At 41.7% G+C, this 14506-nt stretch overlaps 1 protein-coding gene across 3 annotated transcripts; it reads left to right on the top strand.

The window, feature by feature from the left end:
* The first annotated feature begins 6863 nt into the window (after positions 1 to 6863).
* On the top strand, positions 6864 to 14478 carry LOC143139728 (uncharacterized). Of its 3 annotated transcripts, XM_076300435.1 has the most exons (7): positions 6864 to 7062; positions 12441 to 12513; positions 12594 to 12687; positions 12841 to 12957; positions 13224 to 13332; positions 13665 to 13725; positions 13852 to 14478. In XM_076300435.1, exons 2-6 carry the CDS (start codon positions 12459 to 12461, stop codon positions 13695 to 13697), a joined length of 408 nt encoding a protein of 135 aa, XP_076156550.1. In that variant the 5' UTR covers positions 6864 to 7062; positions 12441 to 12458; the 3' UTR covers positions 13698 to 13725; positions 13852 to 14478. The 3 variants fall into 3 exon arrangements, with proteins under 3 accessions (XP_076156550.1, XP_076156552.1, XP_076156549.1); XM_076300434.1 differs by lacking the exon at positions 6864 to 7062 and having other exon boundaries at positions 7679 to 12513; XM_076300437.1 differs by lacking the exons at positions 12441 to 12513; positions 12594 to 12687.
* Positions 14479 to 14506: the final 28 nt, after the last annotated feature.

Genomic DNA, 14506 nt, shown 5'->3' with positions numbered 1-14506 from the left:
AGTTTGGCCACAGGCCTCCAAAAACCATCCAATCAGTGCACTGATAGGTTGTTCCTGGTCTCTGGATTGGCTATGGCCCTTTTACTTCCATGGCCACTACAGTGTCCTGACTGGCTGAAGGCTCTGTGAGTCTCCTGATTGACCAAAGCACGTTCTGTGTTGTGAGTGACTACAGACCCTAAGTCCAGATAGGCTGTTGCCCATTCAGTGGTCTGATTGGCTAAGGGGCGTCAGTGTTCTCTCTCTTGGCAGCAAAAGAAGCCTCACATGCCTCACACATGCCTCAGTCCAGTAGATGCGTCTCGAGGGGGGCCTCACACACTCGTCAGGCCACTGTAGCTCCTTCCGCTTGGACATGTTAATCACCTCCAGCACCTGACTCGTATCTACTATCTAAACACACACAGGCACGCACACACGCACACACACACCAGTATAATTATACACAAGGACAATACAAAAGATATTCCTCATCACTATCTGTGTAAAATGTATAATTATGTAGGTATGTGTGCACTCATACGTGTTTAAGTATAAGTATATAAGTATAAGTATATATACTCTTTTGATCCTGTGAGGGAAATTTGGTCTCTGCATTTATCCCAATCCGTAAATTAGTTTCAGTTCACCTGCACTCTGTACAAGATCTCATCCCACCGCAGACACCCAATCGTGGGGCATCAGCATGGTGGCGGTGGTGGCAGTGTTCGCGGTGGGCTGGAGGGGGCTTGCCCCAGGGCGGTGCCCAGACCTTCGACTCCCCAGCAGCCCCACCAGGGAGTACCGTTTGCAGGCCGGGGTGCTCCGGCTGGACAGGGAACCCGAGGGACCTCCGGGCAGATGGGGCTCCACGCCGGGGGCCTCCGGGGCCGCCGCTGCCCAGCCACAGATGCAGGGAGGTGGGCAGCGTGGGCAGCGTGCGCAGCGAGAGCTGGCTGCTGGACGAGCACCGGCAGGGCTCCAGGCCTATGGACGACGTGTGCCTTGATCACCCTCAAGCACATTGGACTTTCTTAATTTAATTTATATAGTGTATTTAGTATTTAGTTTTGTTAGTTTTCTTATCTTTCTTATCTTCTACTGTCTTTATTGTACAGTGGAGTTTAGTTATATGTTTATACTTATACTTATGTTTACCATTTCTGCTGTAAGTGCACGCTGTGTGTGATGTCTGTATGCTACTGAGACCCTTGAATTTCCCCATGGGGATCAATAAAGTATCTATCTATCTATCTATCTATCTGCAGAGATAAGTGCTGGCTTCTGCTTTAGCAACAGGACAATGACTAGCTGGTCACGGAAGCGTGGGCTAGGGAGTCGCACAACAGACCGGACTGGACAGACTGAAAGCTGTGACTGGTGCCTGGAGTACCCACCCACACAGCCAGCCAGCTAGACAGACAGATAGACGGACCAATCGATTGGCACACAATTTGGAAACAAATACTCAGATACTGGATAAATACGAACAGATAGAAACATGCTGATAGCTAAGGTAAGAACATAGCAAGATAGTCACACTTAAATGGTGCTCATCAATGGTCTTATGTTGAGTCTCATTCAACATATAGAAGAAAAAACATACAGAACCACAACACATTTAGTGTGTGGAACTACAACATCGGGCAGAGCATCATTATTTCTCTCTCTCAGACTCACACACACAGTAAAACCCTCACCTGGTCTAGTTTGAGTGACATGTGGATGGCTGGGAACACCACCTTCCTGAGGAGCTCCATGTCTGCAAAGATCCATTCGTCTTTCACCGGAAGTCACCCTTATAGGTTATAGCTTATAGGAAAGATGCTAACGGTCTAATCTGATTCAGTGAGCTGGAGCTAAAAGTGCTACTGTCAGACTCAGAGAACAGCTGGATGAACTGGGGAAAGGTAAAACTCAATTGTTTAACTCGAGGGGAGGTGGAAAATAAGTGTATTTCCCCAAATGGTGGAGTATCGCTTTAACAGGGCATGTAACCCGTACAGAAATGACTCCAAGTTACTGCAGCAGGGGACAAGACAAGGACAAAAAAAAAGCAGAGGGTGAAGGATAGTGGACACGACAACTCTAATAGAGGATTAAGGCGTGTACATGGAACAAAATTAAACCATAATTGTTTTGCACCAGTGCTACATTTTTTTTCTAGATGGCCCCATGAGGTTACATGTGTTGACCTGTTGGAGGGGCACCAGTAGGTTTCTCGCACAAGAGGTGAATTAGACATGCTTCTGGCGCCCTCACCTGGACATATGGTGAGCTGCAGGTGCTCTCCGGCTAGAACGTTCTCCAGGACCTTTTGGTTCCTGATACCCTTTGGAGAAGATTGTTTGATTTTTCAAACCAACATTCATCTGAGACAAAAATACTCTGCTTTAAGTACAACTGCATGTGTAATGTGTTTCTTATATGTGATGTCAGGAAAATGCATGTTGTTATTGATGTTCATGACAAAGATTTCTGTGCCATAAATTAGATTAGATTAGATTAGATAAGATTCAACTTTATTGTCATTGTGCAGAGTGCAAGTACAAAGCCAACAAAATGCAGTTTGCGTCTAACCAGAAATGCAATGTGATATACAAAGTAGACAGGTGGTGCATAGGCAGGACAAGAAATATAGTGCAGTGTAAACAGTAGTATGCAGTTGGATTACAGAAGGTGGTTTAGAGTAATAGAAATTAGATATAAATATGTGCAGTGTATTAGCAGTTACTTTATAAGAGCAGAATAAATGGCTAAGTGATATGAACAATGTATGAACAACATGTACAGATATGTGCAATGTAGTAGCAGTAACAATATAATAGTAGTAAGAATAATATAGATATATGCAGTGTATTAACAGAATCTATTATGAGAAAAACAGAATAAATATGGATATTCAGTATGAACCATATAGACAGATATATACGGTATGTACAGCTATGTGCAGTGTGGTACCATTGTAGGGCAGATACAGTAACATTATAAGAGTATTAAGAATAAGTGTATGTGCAGGATGAATAGTAGAATAAGGCTATGTACAAGTGTAATTACAGTATGTATATTTGTAAATAAACAGAACACTATGGGTGAGATAGGGTAGTGCAAATTGTCCGTGAGGGGGGGGAGGGGGCTGGGGATGTCTACCTCCTTGCTGTCCCTGTCAAGGCTGCTAAGTGGTGGACACCTCAACAGGCACAGGCAAGGAGGCATCAGGCGGGGCGGGGAGTCCTGAAGTTGGGGGCTTAGTGGATTGGTTGTCACCGGGATGCAGAGTTAGAGTTCAGTAAGGTGACAGCCGTAGGAAAGAAGTTTCCTCTGAACCTGCTGATTCGGGTGCGGAGAGACCTGTAACGCCTCACGAGGGTAGTGGGGAGAACAGGGGTGAGAACAGTCTTTGATGATGCTGCACGTCTTACGCAAGCATCGCTTGCCCTGGATGGCCTCGATGGAGGGGAGTGAGGAACCGGTGAAGCGTTGGGCAGTTTTCACCACCCTCTGCAGTGCTTTTCGGTCGTGGGCAGAGCAGTTGCCATACCAAACTGTGACACAGTTGGTGAAGATGCTCTCGATGGTGGAGTGGAAAAGTTCACCAGGATCTGGGGAGACAGGTGGACCTTCTTTAGTCTCCTCAGAAAGAAAATACGCTGGTGAGCCTTCTTGATCAGGGTAGAGGTGTTGAGGGTCCAAGAGAGGTCCTCAGAGATGTGGACACCCAGGAACTTCAAGCTGGTGACATTTTCTACCTCAGTCCTGTTGATAAGAATGGGGGGTGTGTGCCAGCTTTAGACTTCCTGATGTCCACAATGAGCTCTTTTTGATGTTGGGAGCCAGGTTGTTGTCAGTGCACCATGATGTAAGGTGCTGGACCTCCTCCCTGTAGGCCGTTTCATCGTTGTTGCTGATGAGACCAATCACCGTAGTGTTGTCTGCAAACTTGACAATGGTGTTACAGCCATGTACAGGTGTACAGTCGTAGGTGAAGAGGGATTAGAGGAGAGGGCTTAGTACACATCCCTGTGGTAAGCCGGTGTTCAGGGTGATAGTTGAGGAGGTGTGGTTATCTAATCTAACAGACTAAGGTCTGTTGGTTAGGAAATCCAGAATCCAGTTACAGAGGGAGGTATTGATGCCCAGTTCACTGAGTTTGGTGATCAGTTTGGAGGGGATGATGGTGTTGAATGCTGAACTAAAGTCAATGAACAGCATTCTCATATAGGTGTTGCTATTGTCAAGGTGGGACAGGGCAGAGTGTAGTGCCGTAGAGATGGCATCCTCTGTGCTGTGCCAGTGAAGGTGGCTTCACTAGGACTAGCCTCTCTAAGCACTTCATGATGATGGGGGAGAGTGCAACTGGACAGAAGTCATTAAGGCTTGTTGCGGTGGAGTGTTTTGGCACCGGCACGATGGAGGTGATTTTAAAGCACGCGGGGACAGCCACCTGGGCTAGTGACAGATTAAATATGTCAGTCCAAACCTCAGTCAGCTGCACAGCATAGGCCCTAATACACGTCCGGGATACCATCAGGACCAGCAGCCTTACGTGCATTAGTCCTGCTCACTGCCGCACACATCGGTGGTGGAGAGTGTGAGGGCCTGGTGATCTGCAGAGACCACTGCCTTGATGGCCACGTCCTTGTTGTCCCTATCAAAGCGGCCATAGAGGTAGTTCAGCTCATCAGGCAATCAGGCAAAATAGAGGCAAAGACAACACACAACATTATCAAACACACTCACTGAGCCACCCATCCATTTGGCCCAATTAGCTCCAGTAACAGGCTAAACAGGGGACAGGAGGAACTTGGTGTGGTCTGGAGGGGTCCAGGGACAGGGATATGTCACTACCTCTGACCTTGTATAGGGTTACACAACAACAGAGTTACACAACTTCACAAATGGACAAGGTCACCGACCTACTTTTGGCATCATCTACACATTCATGCTCATAGCACAGATACACTTCATTCATGTTCATAGCACACCTGTTGTTTCCACTGTCAGTCCCAGATATGTACTTTATACTTCCTGGGCTGTGGTCCAAACCAGAACACCCTGTAAAGAAAGAAAAGATTTCAGAGCATGATATGGCCAACTACATAACCAATAGACCTGCCATGTGAGCAATTATGAGCAGACAGCTAGGCCAAATAAAGCTGTGAACATCTGAAAGAGGAGGGTATGTTACAGAACAAGTTTCATATTGAAGATCTAAAGGGTATGTTACAAAACCAGTCTTGCTAATCTTGCCTGACACAAACCAAATGCAAATCCCCATGTCAGGTGGACACAATTGTGACACAAGGTGTATTGGAATAGAGTAAGGAAGTATTCTTTTATGTGAGGTATTATGCTTTCTGATAATGAACTCAAGTGATGTCAATTCTAGATCTGTATAGTATAATTCTGGAATAACAGGCAAAATCCAATTCTCACAATTCTTATTGTTGCATAAAAACCCATACAGGAATTAAACCAATAACATTCCAGTGCCTGAAGTTATCTGAGATGTTCATGGCCATTATATATAAATATCTACCTTCAAATCTTAAATGGCCTGGCCCACACCTAAATTAGTGCCTGGGAACTGTCCATGTAATGGTCTACCACACTATAAGGGTAACATTGGCAGTTGGCATACAGCTGGATTTCAACTTGTTATGGCCAAAACTTCTCTGGCCGATAGACTATAAATAACCAATTCATGGGTTTCATCAGGTCCCTTGCCACAGGTGTATAAAATCAAGCACCACGTTTATAAATGCAGACTGCATGGTGCTTGATTTTATACACCTGTAGTAAGAGACCTGATGAAACCCATGAATAATGAGCTTAATCATAGTTGTCTGTGATATAACACTTTCAATAGTTTCTTCCAAACTATTGGTCTGACAGGAAAATCGTACATACTGCGAACAAGCAATGATTTTCCAAATCTACTGGCGAATGTGCTTGAGGAAGGAATTGCTTTGGAATTAAGAAGGAATAAAAAACCCATACAGGAATTAAAGCAATGACATTTCTTTGCCTGAAGTTATCTGAAATGTTCATTGCCATTATATATAAATATCTACCTTCAAATCTGAAATGGCCTGGTGGCCTACACCTGAATTCTGGCATAGTTCCTGAGAAGAACTGTCCATATAATGGTTTGCCATAGGATGAAGGTAGCATAGGGAGTTGGTATACAGCTGGATTTCAACTCGACTCAACTTGACAAAAACACAAGTCACAAAAAATCCCAGAGGGGAGAAGGGTTTCAACATCTGGCCCATGGAATATAAATAACAAATACTGGATATAATTGAAGTGTCTGTGTGATAGAACCATGTACACATTGCCATGATTGTCATAACACTCCCAGATCCATGCAAAAAAACCACACACACATGCCTACTTATCACGCAAGTGATGCACGTCAGCGACTACGCCAGAGAATATCAGGAATGTTCAAAAGGAAGTCTTCCTTTATCTCAACTGTATCTCAACAAACTTGTTTGCTATCTAAACTTACACAATGACCGAAATTATAAGGCAGGTGGTAAGAAACATGTATAATCCAGGCGAAGAACACCAAAGCGTCAAAGGAAGAAAAGAAATAAGACAAATGAGACTACACAACAATCCAAACATTCTCTTCAAAATAATGAGAAATATAGGGAGAAACGAGCATCTTCATGTATTGCTATTTGATCCCTCTGATGCTGTGGATCATAGTCCTTAAAAGATGGATACTAAAGCATTATCTGTTTGCGCAGGTGACCACAACTTTCAAAATGGTAGAAGTAGACGACGATGAAGAAGATCATGAAGAAGAAGAAGGAGAAGAAAAAAAAGAAGAAAAAGAAAAAGAAAAAAAAGAAGAACAAGGAGAAGAAGAAGAAGGAGAAGAAGAAGAAGGAGAAGAAGAAGAGAGAGAGCGGAAGAAAAAGACTGTCATGTTGCCTGTCAGAACTGTCAATATGTCAGGCAAAAGTGACATCCTGAATAAATTCTGCGATGATTTTCCAAAGCTACGGAAGGGTGTGCTTAGAAGAACTCAACTCAAGAATACTGAGCAATGAAGAACGAATTTAGCATCAGGTAGGGGACAAATCTTAATTCTAAAACGGATAGTTCCATTCCTTAATTATGATTGGCTGAATCATGTTTGATGATGATGTATAATCCAGCACAACCTCACACGTTGACCACATTTTGTTCTAAATTACTGCACTACCACAACTTGATACAAAAGTTGCTGAGTTGCTGCGTCTCAACGTTGCTTGGCAATCATTCTGATAGAGGAAATATATTTCTTGGCTGAAGAATGATTATTTATGAATAAATCGTTACATTTGCTGTGCCTTAAAGGGACACCAGGCAAGCCTGATGCTTTTTCTCTACGAAACTCCCCCTCGCTCAGTCTGAAGCTCTTTTCCTTTTCTTTGCGTCTTCCGTCAAGGGTTTTCGCTGCTTCTTCGCCGGCTCTGCCATTATACACACGTTTGCAACAATCGCTAGCGTTTCGTTAGCCTCCCTCTGTGCTGTGGATGCAGGATGGAAACTGAAACTGCTTCGGTCGCCGGGTATGATACACTGAACTTGTAAGCGGGATATTCTTCCTACAGGCAGTAGGGGCGGGCGAGAGAGTCTTCATTCGCCCTGTAATGAGTCATTTAACCATATACCGACTTACGATGATTGATTAATTAAGATGATTAATTAACACGAAAACGTTGCCTGGTGTCCCTTTAACTTCATGAAATCTTGCCAGATACATATATGTAGCAAATGTTTTAGAAAAGCAGTAAGCCACTCCGCTTGCGCGTCATGCCAACACCCCCATAGTTGTTCTATAATCAGTGTAACCTATACAGCCTCTCTGGGCTTATTTTTGATACCTTGAAAAGCTTGATAAACAAGAAACTATGTACCGTATATGAAACTAGTATGAATTCGATTTGTTTCAGCATGAGGGTTTCAGACCCTTGTGCCCACCAGCTGACAACTGAAAAATATTGTTTTTTCATTAAACTGCTTGTATGCTACCCCATTAAGCTTTCTTTCAATCAAATCTTTCTTTCTTCTTTTTTTTAACTGTGAGGGCTTTAACACAAAAGGTTGTGGATGCATACTTACACGCATAAACTTTGTATTTCAATATCAACAAAATAAAGCTATGAATTTCTATCCTGTGTGTTCAGCATATTCAGGTTGTTTTATTCATGTGGAAAGTTATTTACCGGTATTCGAAAGTGGACTATAAGTGGCATATAGCAAAACTGACAGTACTTGTTCTGTGTTTATGTTGCCTGCCCATCGTGCTGAGGCTTGCTACTATGGTTACAACTTAAATGTGAGACAGTGCCATCACTACAGCTGAATATGAACTCTGGTTGCCACATCAATAAGACTTCGATGTCGTCAGGGTGAAGCTGGGCGGCCCTAAAATGCAAGGGTGGGGTTTGTTAACCATGGCCAAAGAAAGAGTGGAGCACTCACAAATATTTGGTTGCGGCTCTCTCCTCTTAATACCAAATGTTCTGGTTGGTTTGATTAGGTCTGCAAGTTGAGCAGCTCACCAATCTAAGACACATCTTCTTATGTCTGTCTGACAAATACAGATGCCAGATACAGTCAGTATGTGACATTAAAACTATAATCACACCATTACCTTTAAAATCCTGATTCAGGACAGATTTAAGTCCTACTGTAACCTCAATATTATTCTTCCCTCAAATTTATTGCTCAAAAAATCCTAAAGGCATGTGAAGAAATGTTACCACTGACTTTGAAAAAAATGTTCAAGACAGAAGCAAAGCTAAAACACCAACTTTGTGTATTGTGAGTTTGTAACAAGAAAGCAATGGCCAACAGTGCAATGCAGCATGTTTTACCCAAGGTAAATAATTTAAGAAATTACAACTCTGATGATACACAGATATACTCTGTCCCTGTGTAACCTTGTCATCATTGCTACTGATGTGCATTAAAGAGGCACAAAGTAATTTGTTTATAAGATTGACTGCATTAAGCCACACAAACACACACACTCATTGAGAGAAAGTAAAGGCCATATTCTATACCAAAGCACAACCCTTGTGCACTGACAACTATTTATCAATGCAACCACAACACACAGACAGTCAGACATCAGATATCAGACAGTGGGAGAATATCTAAACCAACTAGTCAGACAGCTCTGCAGCATAAAAAAAGAATGAAAACCGACCAACAGAGCCAGTTCTTCATACTAAACACTTTACTCATGGATGATCCTATCATAACCCACTTTTAGGGCTCTATTTTGGCGAAAATGTGTTACCTTTGTGACACAAGAAGTCATGAATTACTGTTTTAAAGTTCATAGACACACAGATTAAGCTAAGTTGATTATAAATGAAAAAAAAAGTTTCAGATACATTTGTTTTTGTATAAGATTGTGTAGGGGTTCCAATAATTGTGGCACATGTTTTTATTACCTCTGAAGATAATGTTTGTCTGTTCATCTGTCAGGGATTAGGCAAAAACTACTGGCACAATTTCCATGAAACTTGGTCGAAATATGTAGCAGTGTAATTGCCTTATTCATTCATTCCCTCACTCTCCACCTCAAGCTGGTGTGTGGTGAGCATTCTGTGGTGTGCATAATGGCTTCTGTGCATCACCCAGGTGGGTGCTACATACATTGGTGGTGGTTAGTGAGGTTCCCCCTTCACTGTAAAGTGCTTTGGGTGCCTTGATAAAGCGCTACATACTGTAATGCGAGTTGTTGTTGTTGTTGTTAGCATGCATGGTCCAAGGATGAACCAATATCATGAAAGGGCAGATCCGACTTATTTGGCTTGCACTACTCCCCTGCCAGATTTCATTCATGCCTGGTCTGCCCTCTAGGGGTCAACCAAATGACATGCATTTCTTGATGGTCTCACCCAAAACAGAGGCTTTGGAGTTCATGACATAGCGTTTGATGTTCTTATGACAAGGGATTCATACAACAGTAGGCCTATACATTCTCATTGCCTACAGTTGATGCACAAGTTATGATTACTATTGGGACAGTGTTCATGGTGACATATAAAAGGCAATTGTCTACTGATATCTCCAGTTTGACACAAGAGCTACATGGCCTTAGTGGAGGTCTGTACTCTCTTGAGTGCACTGCTTTTTATTCTAAATTTGATCCCATAAAGCTTGGATTTTTCCTCACTGTTTTCATTGTAAGACTAAGTTAAATTGCCTAAAGATTATTTTTTATACCTCTATTTACTGTTTACTGGTGTTAATTACTCTAGGGGACTATTGGGCCATACTAGTTGGGCATTTGGACATTTACATATGTGTGCCCGCACAAATGGGGTTACTTCAATAATATCCATTAAGAGTGCTGCTGTTCCCTGGGTGTTTGACTAGGATCATTATCAGTGAGTTACAAATTTTGAATCTTTGAATTGATTACTACTATTTGGCATAGTCCAAAATTCAATCGGTAAGATCCTCATTAACCAGTTCACAGATCACTCTTCGGGGTGAGTATTATTGTTCCGTGAAGTACTGGGGCTGGATAAAGGGGGAGTCAGTGAAGTAGCTAACAGTGAACAGAATAGACAGAACGGGTATAGCCTCTGAGAGCGTAACAGCTCTATCTCGGGCGTTACAGCTCTACCGGGCTTCTCTGAAGCTGTATTAAGGTGTAAACTACTCTACTTGGGTTTTAATTACTCTACCGGGATTATTGGGCCCTATTGGTTGGGCATTTTGGCCCTGAAAGGAAATGTGCGCGCACACAAAGAATGCCGCTGTTCACTGGGTGTTTGACTACAATCACTATAAAGGCTTTTTCCCCCTTTTAACTATTGCCTTCTCATGCTTTTATGCGGTTAATCAGAGTGCTCATCATTCCTTTTACTGCTTGCAGTTTCATATGAAGCATTAGGTGAAGTTGTTGGCTGTGTTTCAGTAATTTGTTGTTTTGTACTTTCTTTTAATAATTTTATGTTGTTTTAATATCTTTAAATGATTACTTTTAAAACATTTTTAAACTATAGCCCCTTTATGCTTTTATGTACTATTACTCTTTGCTGTGTTTATGTAAAGCACATTGAATTACCCCTGCGTATGAATTGTGCTATGTAAATAAACTTGCCTTGCCTTTCCTTGCCTCAACCTTGTCAACTTTATGTGGGGTATGCCAAATGGGGAGGTTGTTGTGGGAATGAATGAACACACAATCTAAGATGTTCTTTTGCACCACATCCATCAAAAACAATAACAGTTCCAAACCACCACCATTGGTTTGATGAAACCATTTATGTACTTGTCAATGTGTAAATTAAGTCTAGTGTTTTCACTTGTTCCATGCTGTAAGCTTCTCTAAAATGCTAAATGTATTTTTTTGTAAAATACTTTTAGATCAGAGATGGACCATCAGAGACTAGGGGTGATTTATTTAGAGAGTAGCCTATAACATGGCAGGGTGACATAGTCTGCTTTTGACAATGTGAAAAAAGTGAAGTTAATGGCAGCATCAGGGATGTAGTGGAGGCTAAACGCAGTTTATCCACCTCTGAAATGTCAGAAATAGAGTTTATCCACCTCATATTAGAGTTTATCCACCTCTCCAGAGTTTATTCACCAATTGCAACTTGTATCATTCAAAAGTCACACTGTATTAGCCACATTCACAATATGTACACTAATCAACACTCTAGGAACCAAATGCCAATGTCCTAAATGCCAAAAAAATCCAATATCGCATGGCGCAGTCCACCTCACCGTGATCACACAATTCATAGTTTACCCACCTCTTATTTTACCACTACATCCCTGGGCAGCATATTAAAAGTTCTGTAGCAAGTTGTTTACTGATAATTGTTTGCCACAGGTCTTTTTTCAACAAGTAGGCCTAGGCCATCATGTAACCCAAAATGTAAATGTCCATTGTCATTTTATACCTATCTAATAAACCTTCAGACAATAAAATAAATATTTATTAGGCATATTTTTTTCGTTGGTAACCTAAAACATACACAGCCACGGTAAATTAAAAAAAGCATTTTCGCTTTTAAATATAGGCCTAGGGTATTTATTTTTCGCAAACTGACTCCTCCAAATCACACATTAGTATTGTAGGCCTAGGCCTGCCATATTGTTCCACCTGTAGACTGCACACCCAGGAACGTGTCGAATATGTTGAATAGGGCCTTTAGCCCGATTTCTTCTTCCCCAATTTACTTCCTGTGACAGGTAAATATAAGCAGGTCACAACGTCCATCAAGCAAAATGCGAAAACAATTAGCAACTCCAAGGGGAACATTTAAAATGCCTGGAAAAAGACGACGATACAATGTTCGATTTCCGCCTGTAAGTAAACCACCTTAGAAAATGTTTTATTAGCAAAGGCTTGAAATGAATAGGCTACCATGTCTGCTCGGATGCTTTTTCACCTACGTTCACCTGGCTTGTGTTACGCTGGACAGGGTCGCATTAAGAAGATCATGCAGAAGGACACCGAGGTGGGACGAATGGCCATGGCCGTGCCAGTAGTTATTTGTATCCTTTACACAATCTGTATGTTATCTTCAGCAGCAAACTGTGCGCTTTGAGCTGTGCCACCTAAACGTCTGCCCTAGCTAAAGTCTTGGAGATGTTTCTGAGGTCCCTTCTCACCAAGGCCAACCTCATCACACAATCAAGGCATAGCCGAACTCTATCAGTTAACCACGTGTAAGTTTACCATCAATTAATCCCAATGGATTCATTATCACTGTAACTTCCGGGAAGAGCTGGAATAGCAAATAGCCCATCACTGTTAGTCAGTCAATTGCCAATATCTGCCAACCTGTGTGTGTGTGTGTGTGTGTGTGATCTTGTCTGCAGGAAGCAGTGCATAGACTCCGAGAGGACATTTGATTTCCTAAGGGCCTTAGCTGATCAGGCCTATGCCACCTCATCCACCAAAGAGAGCCAAGAGAAGGGGAGTTGGTCACAGCACAGGTGGGGCACAAAGGAGAAAGTGACTGCAGTGCCTATGACACACTTTTAAGAGAAAAAGATTTTTGTTTGTTTACTTTTATTTTACTTTTATTCATAGATGCCTATAGCCTAATATTTGCACTTGAATATGCTGATGAATCTATAGGCGTTTTATTCTCCAATATTCTTTTCTAGAATCAACCCACACATCAAAGCAACTGACTTTAGGATTGTTGCTCTTGACAAGGGGTAACCTAGATGGAGTTAATGGCTAAACTGTTTTGCAGGCGGAGGTGGCAGGATATTCCTGTGAAAGCAAAGCCATCTAAAATGGAAGAGGCTCCTAAGTCGAAGTTGGCCATCCGAGAGCCTCTCTATGACAACAACTCCTCCAGTGTATGTGCTCAATTTTTATACCATTTTTTTTATTTAAGCAACAGAGCCTACTGCTGCAATTACACTGATTCTATATGAATACTACTACAACTCACTCTATGGGCCCTAATTTGAATGACGATCAAAGCATTAACTTAAGCTATCGTATTAGGTGTGGGAACATTGAGCTGATCCACCTATGTTTGAGCTTAGGATTTTGCAAGATTTGCAAATAGATTTTGCCTTGTTATTAAATTAGTTTTAGTTAGACTTAAGACTTACCTGTTTTTTTGTAAGGCCCTATATAGCCTCATTCAGCTCTCATGCTTCCCTTCCTCTGTTTGTCCCTCTAGGAGTCAGAGCTGTACATCTGTTTGGATACATAGTTATGGACACGTCTTCCTAACATTACAGGTAGAGCTATTCTTATTCTCAAGACTTTGCTCATACAAAGCGAGTTTGTAGACATTATTATTACTTTTCATAAATATCAAGTTTTGACTGCAGGTTTACTAACCATGATAATATCTTTCCCATAAGCATCTCTGGAAACTGATGTTTGAACTGCGGTGAAGACCCAACAGTAATTTTGGTTTTGAACTTCAATATTGGTGATTTATTATTTGTGGGGATGAGGAAAGTTTAATAATGTGATATATATGTGTGTGTGTGTATACAGTATGTGTATAAAATATGTAAGTAAGTAACTTTATTTGAATGTTTTCTGGAGGTTGAATGGGGAAAATGTCATCAGTGTAAAGTCCAGGGTGTATCTATTTATTTATGCTTTTGTTGGCTCCTTTACAAGTGGTACACATATCGATTATCATCAGCACCATATCTATGAATGAGAATACTATGTGGTTGTGGTTGCCCAATTTCATGAAGGTAACAATGATGTATCAGTTGGCTTAATCATGAATTTGTTTGCATTGTGTGTGACGAGTTATGCAAGCAACACCGGTTCATAATTCAAAAGCTTTATTCAGATTTTCATGAGTTACCCATTCCTGTACACGTCGTAGTGGCTCTTTTGTCTATGTCCTGTTTGAACCATGCATATATTGTACATTAAAATGTACAGCGCCATGTCTTGAAGTCATCATTATCTTTGTACAGTACAGCCCTCAGAATGTGAGTGCAGTAAAACTCAAGGTGGTCACTGCACCCATACTTAGGAAAATATTATTTACAG

Source organism: Alosa pseudoharengus, unplaced genomic scaffold (genome assembly GCF_046254945.1).
Source record: "Alosa pseudoharengus isolate Yale_2024_CS ecotype anadromous, Long Island Sound unplaced genomic scaffold, YU_APseudo_1.1 YU_APseudo_1.1_scf_22, whole genome shotgun sequence".
NCBI lineage: Eukaryota > Metazoa > Chordata > Actinopteri > Clupeiformes > Clupeidae > Alosa > Alosa pseudoharengus.
The sequence above is the reverse complement of the archived record's forward strand: the minus strand, read 5'-3'. Positions and strand labels throughout refer to the sequence as shown.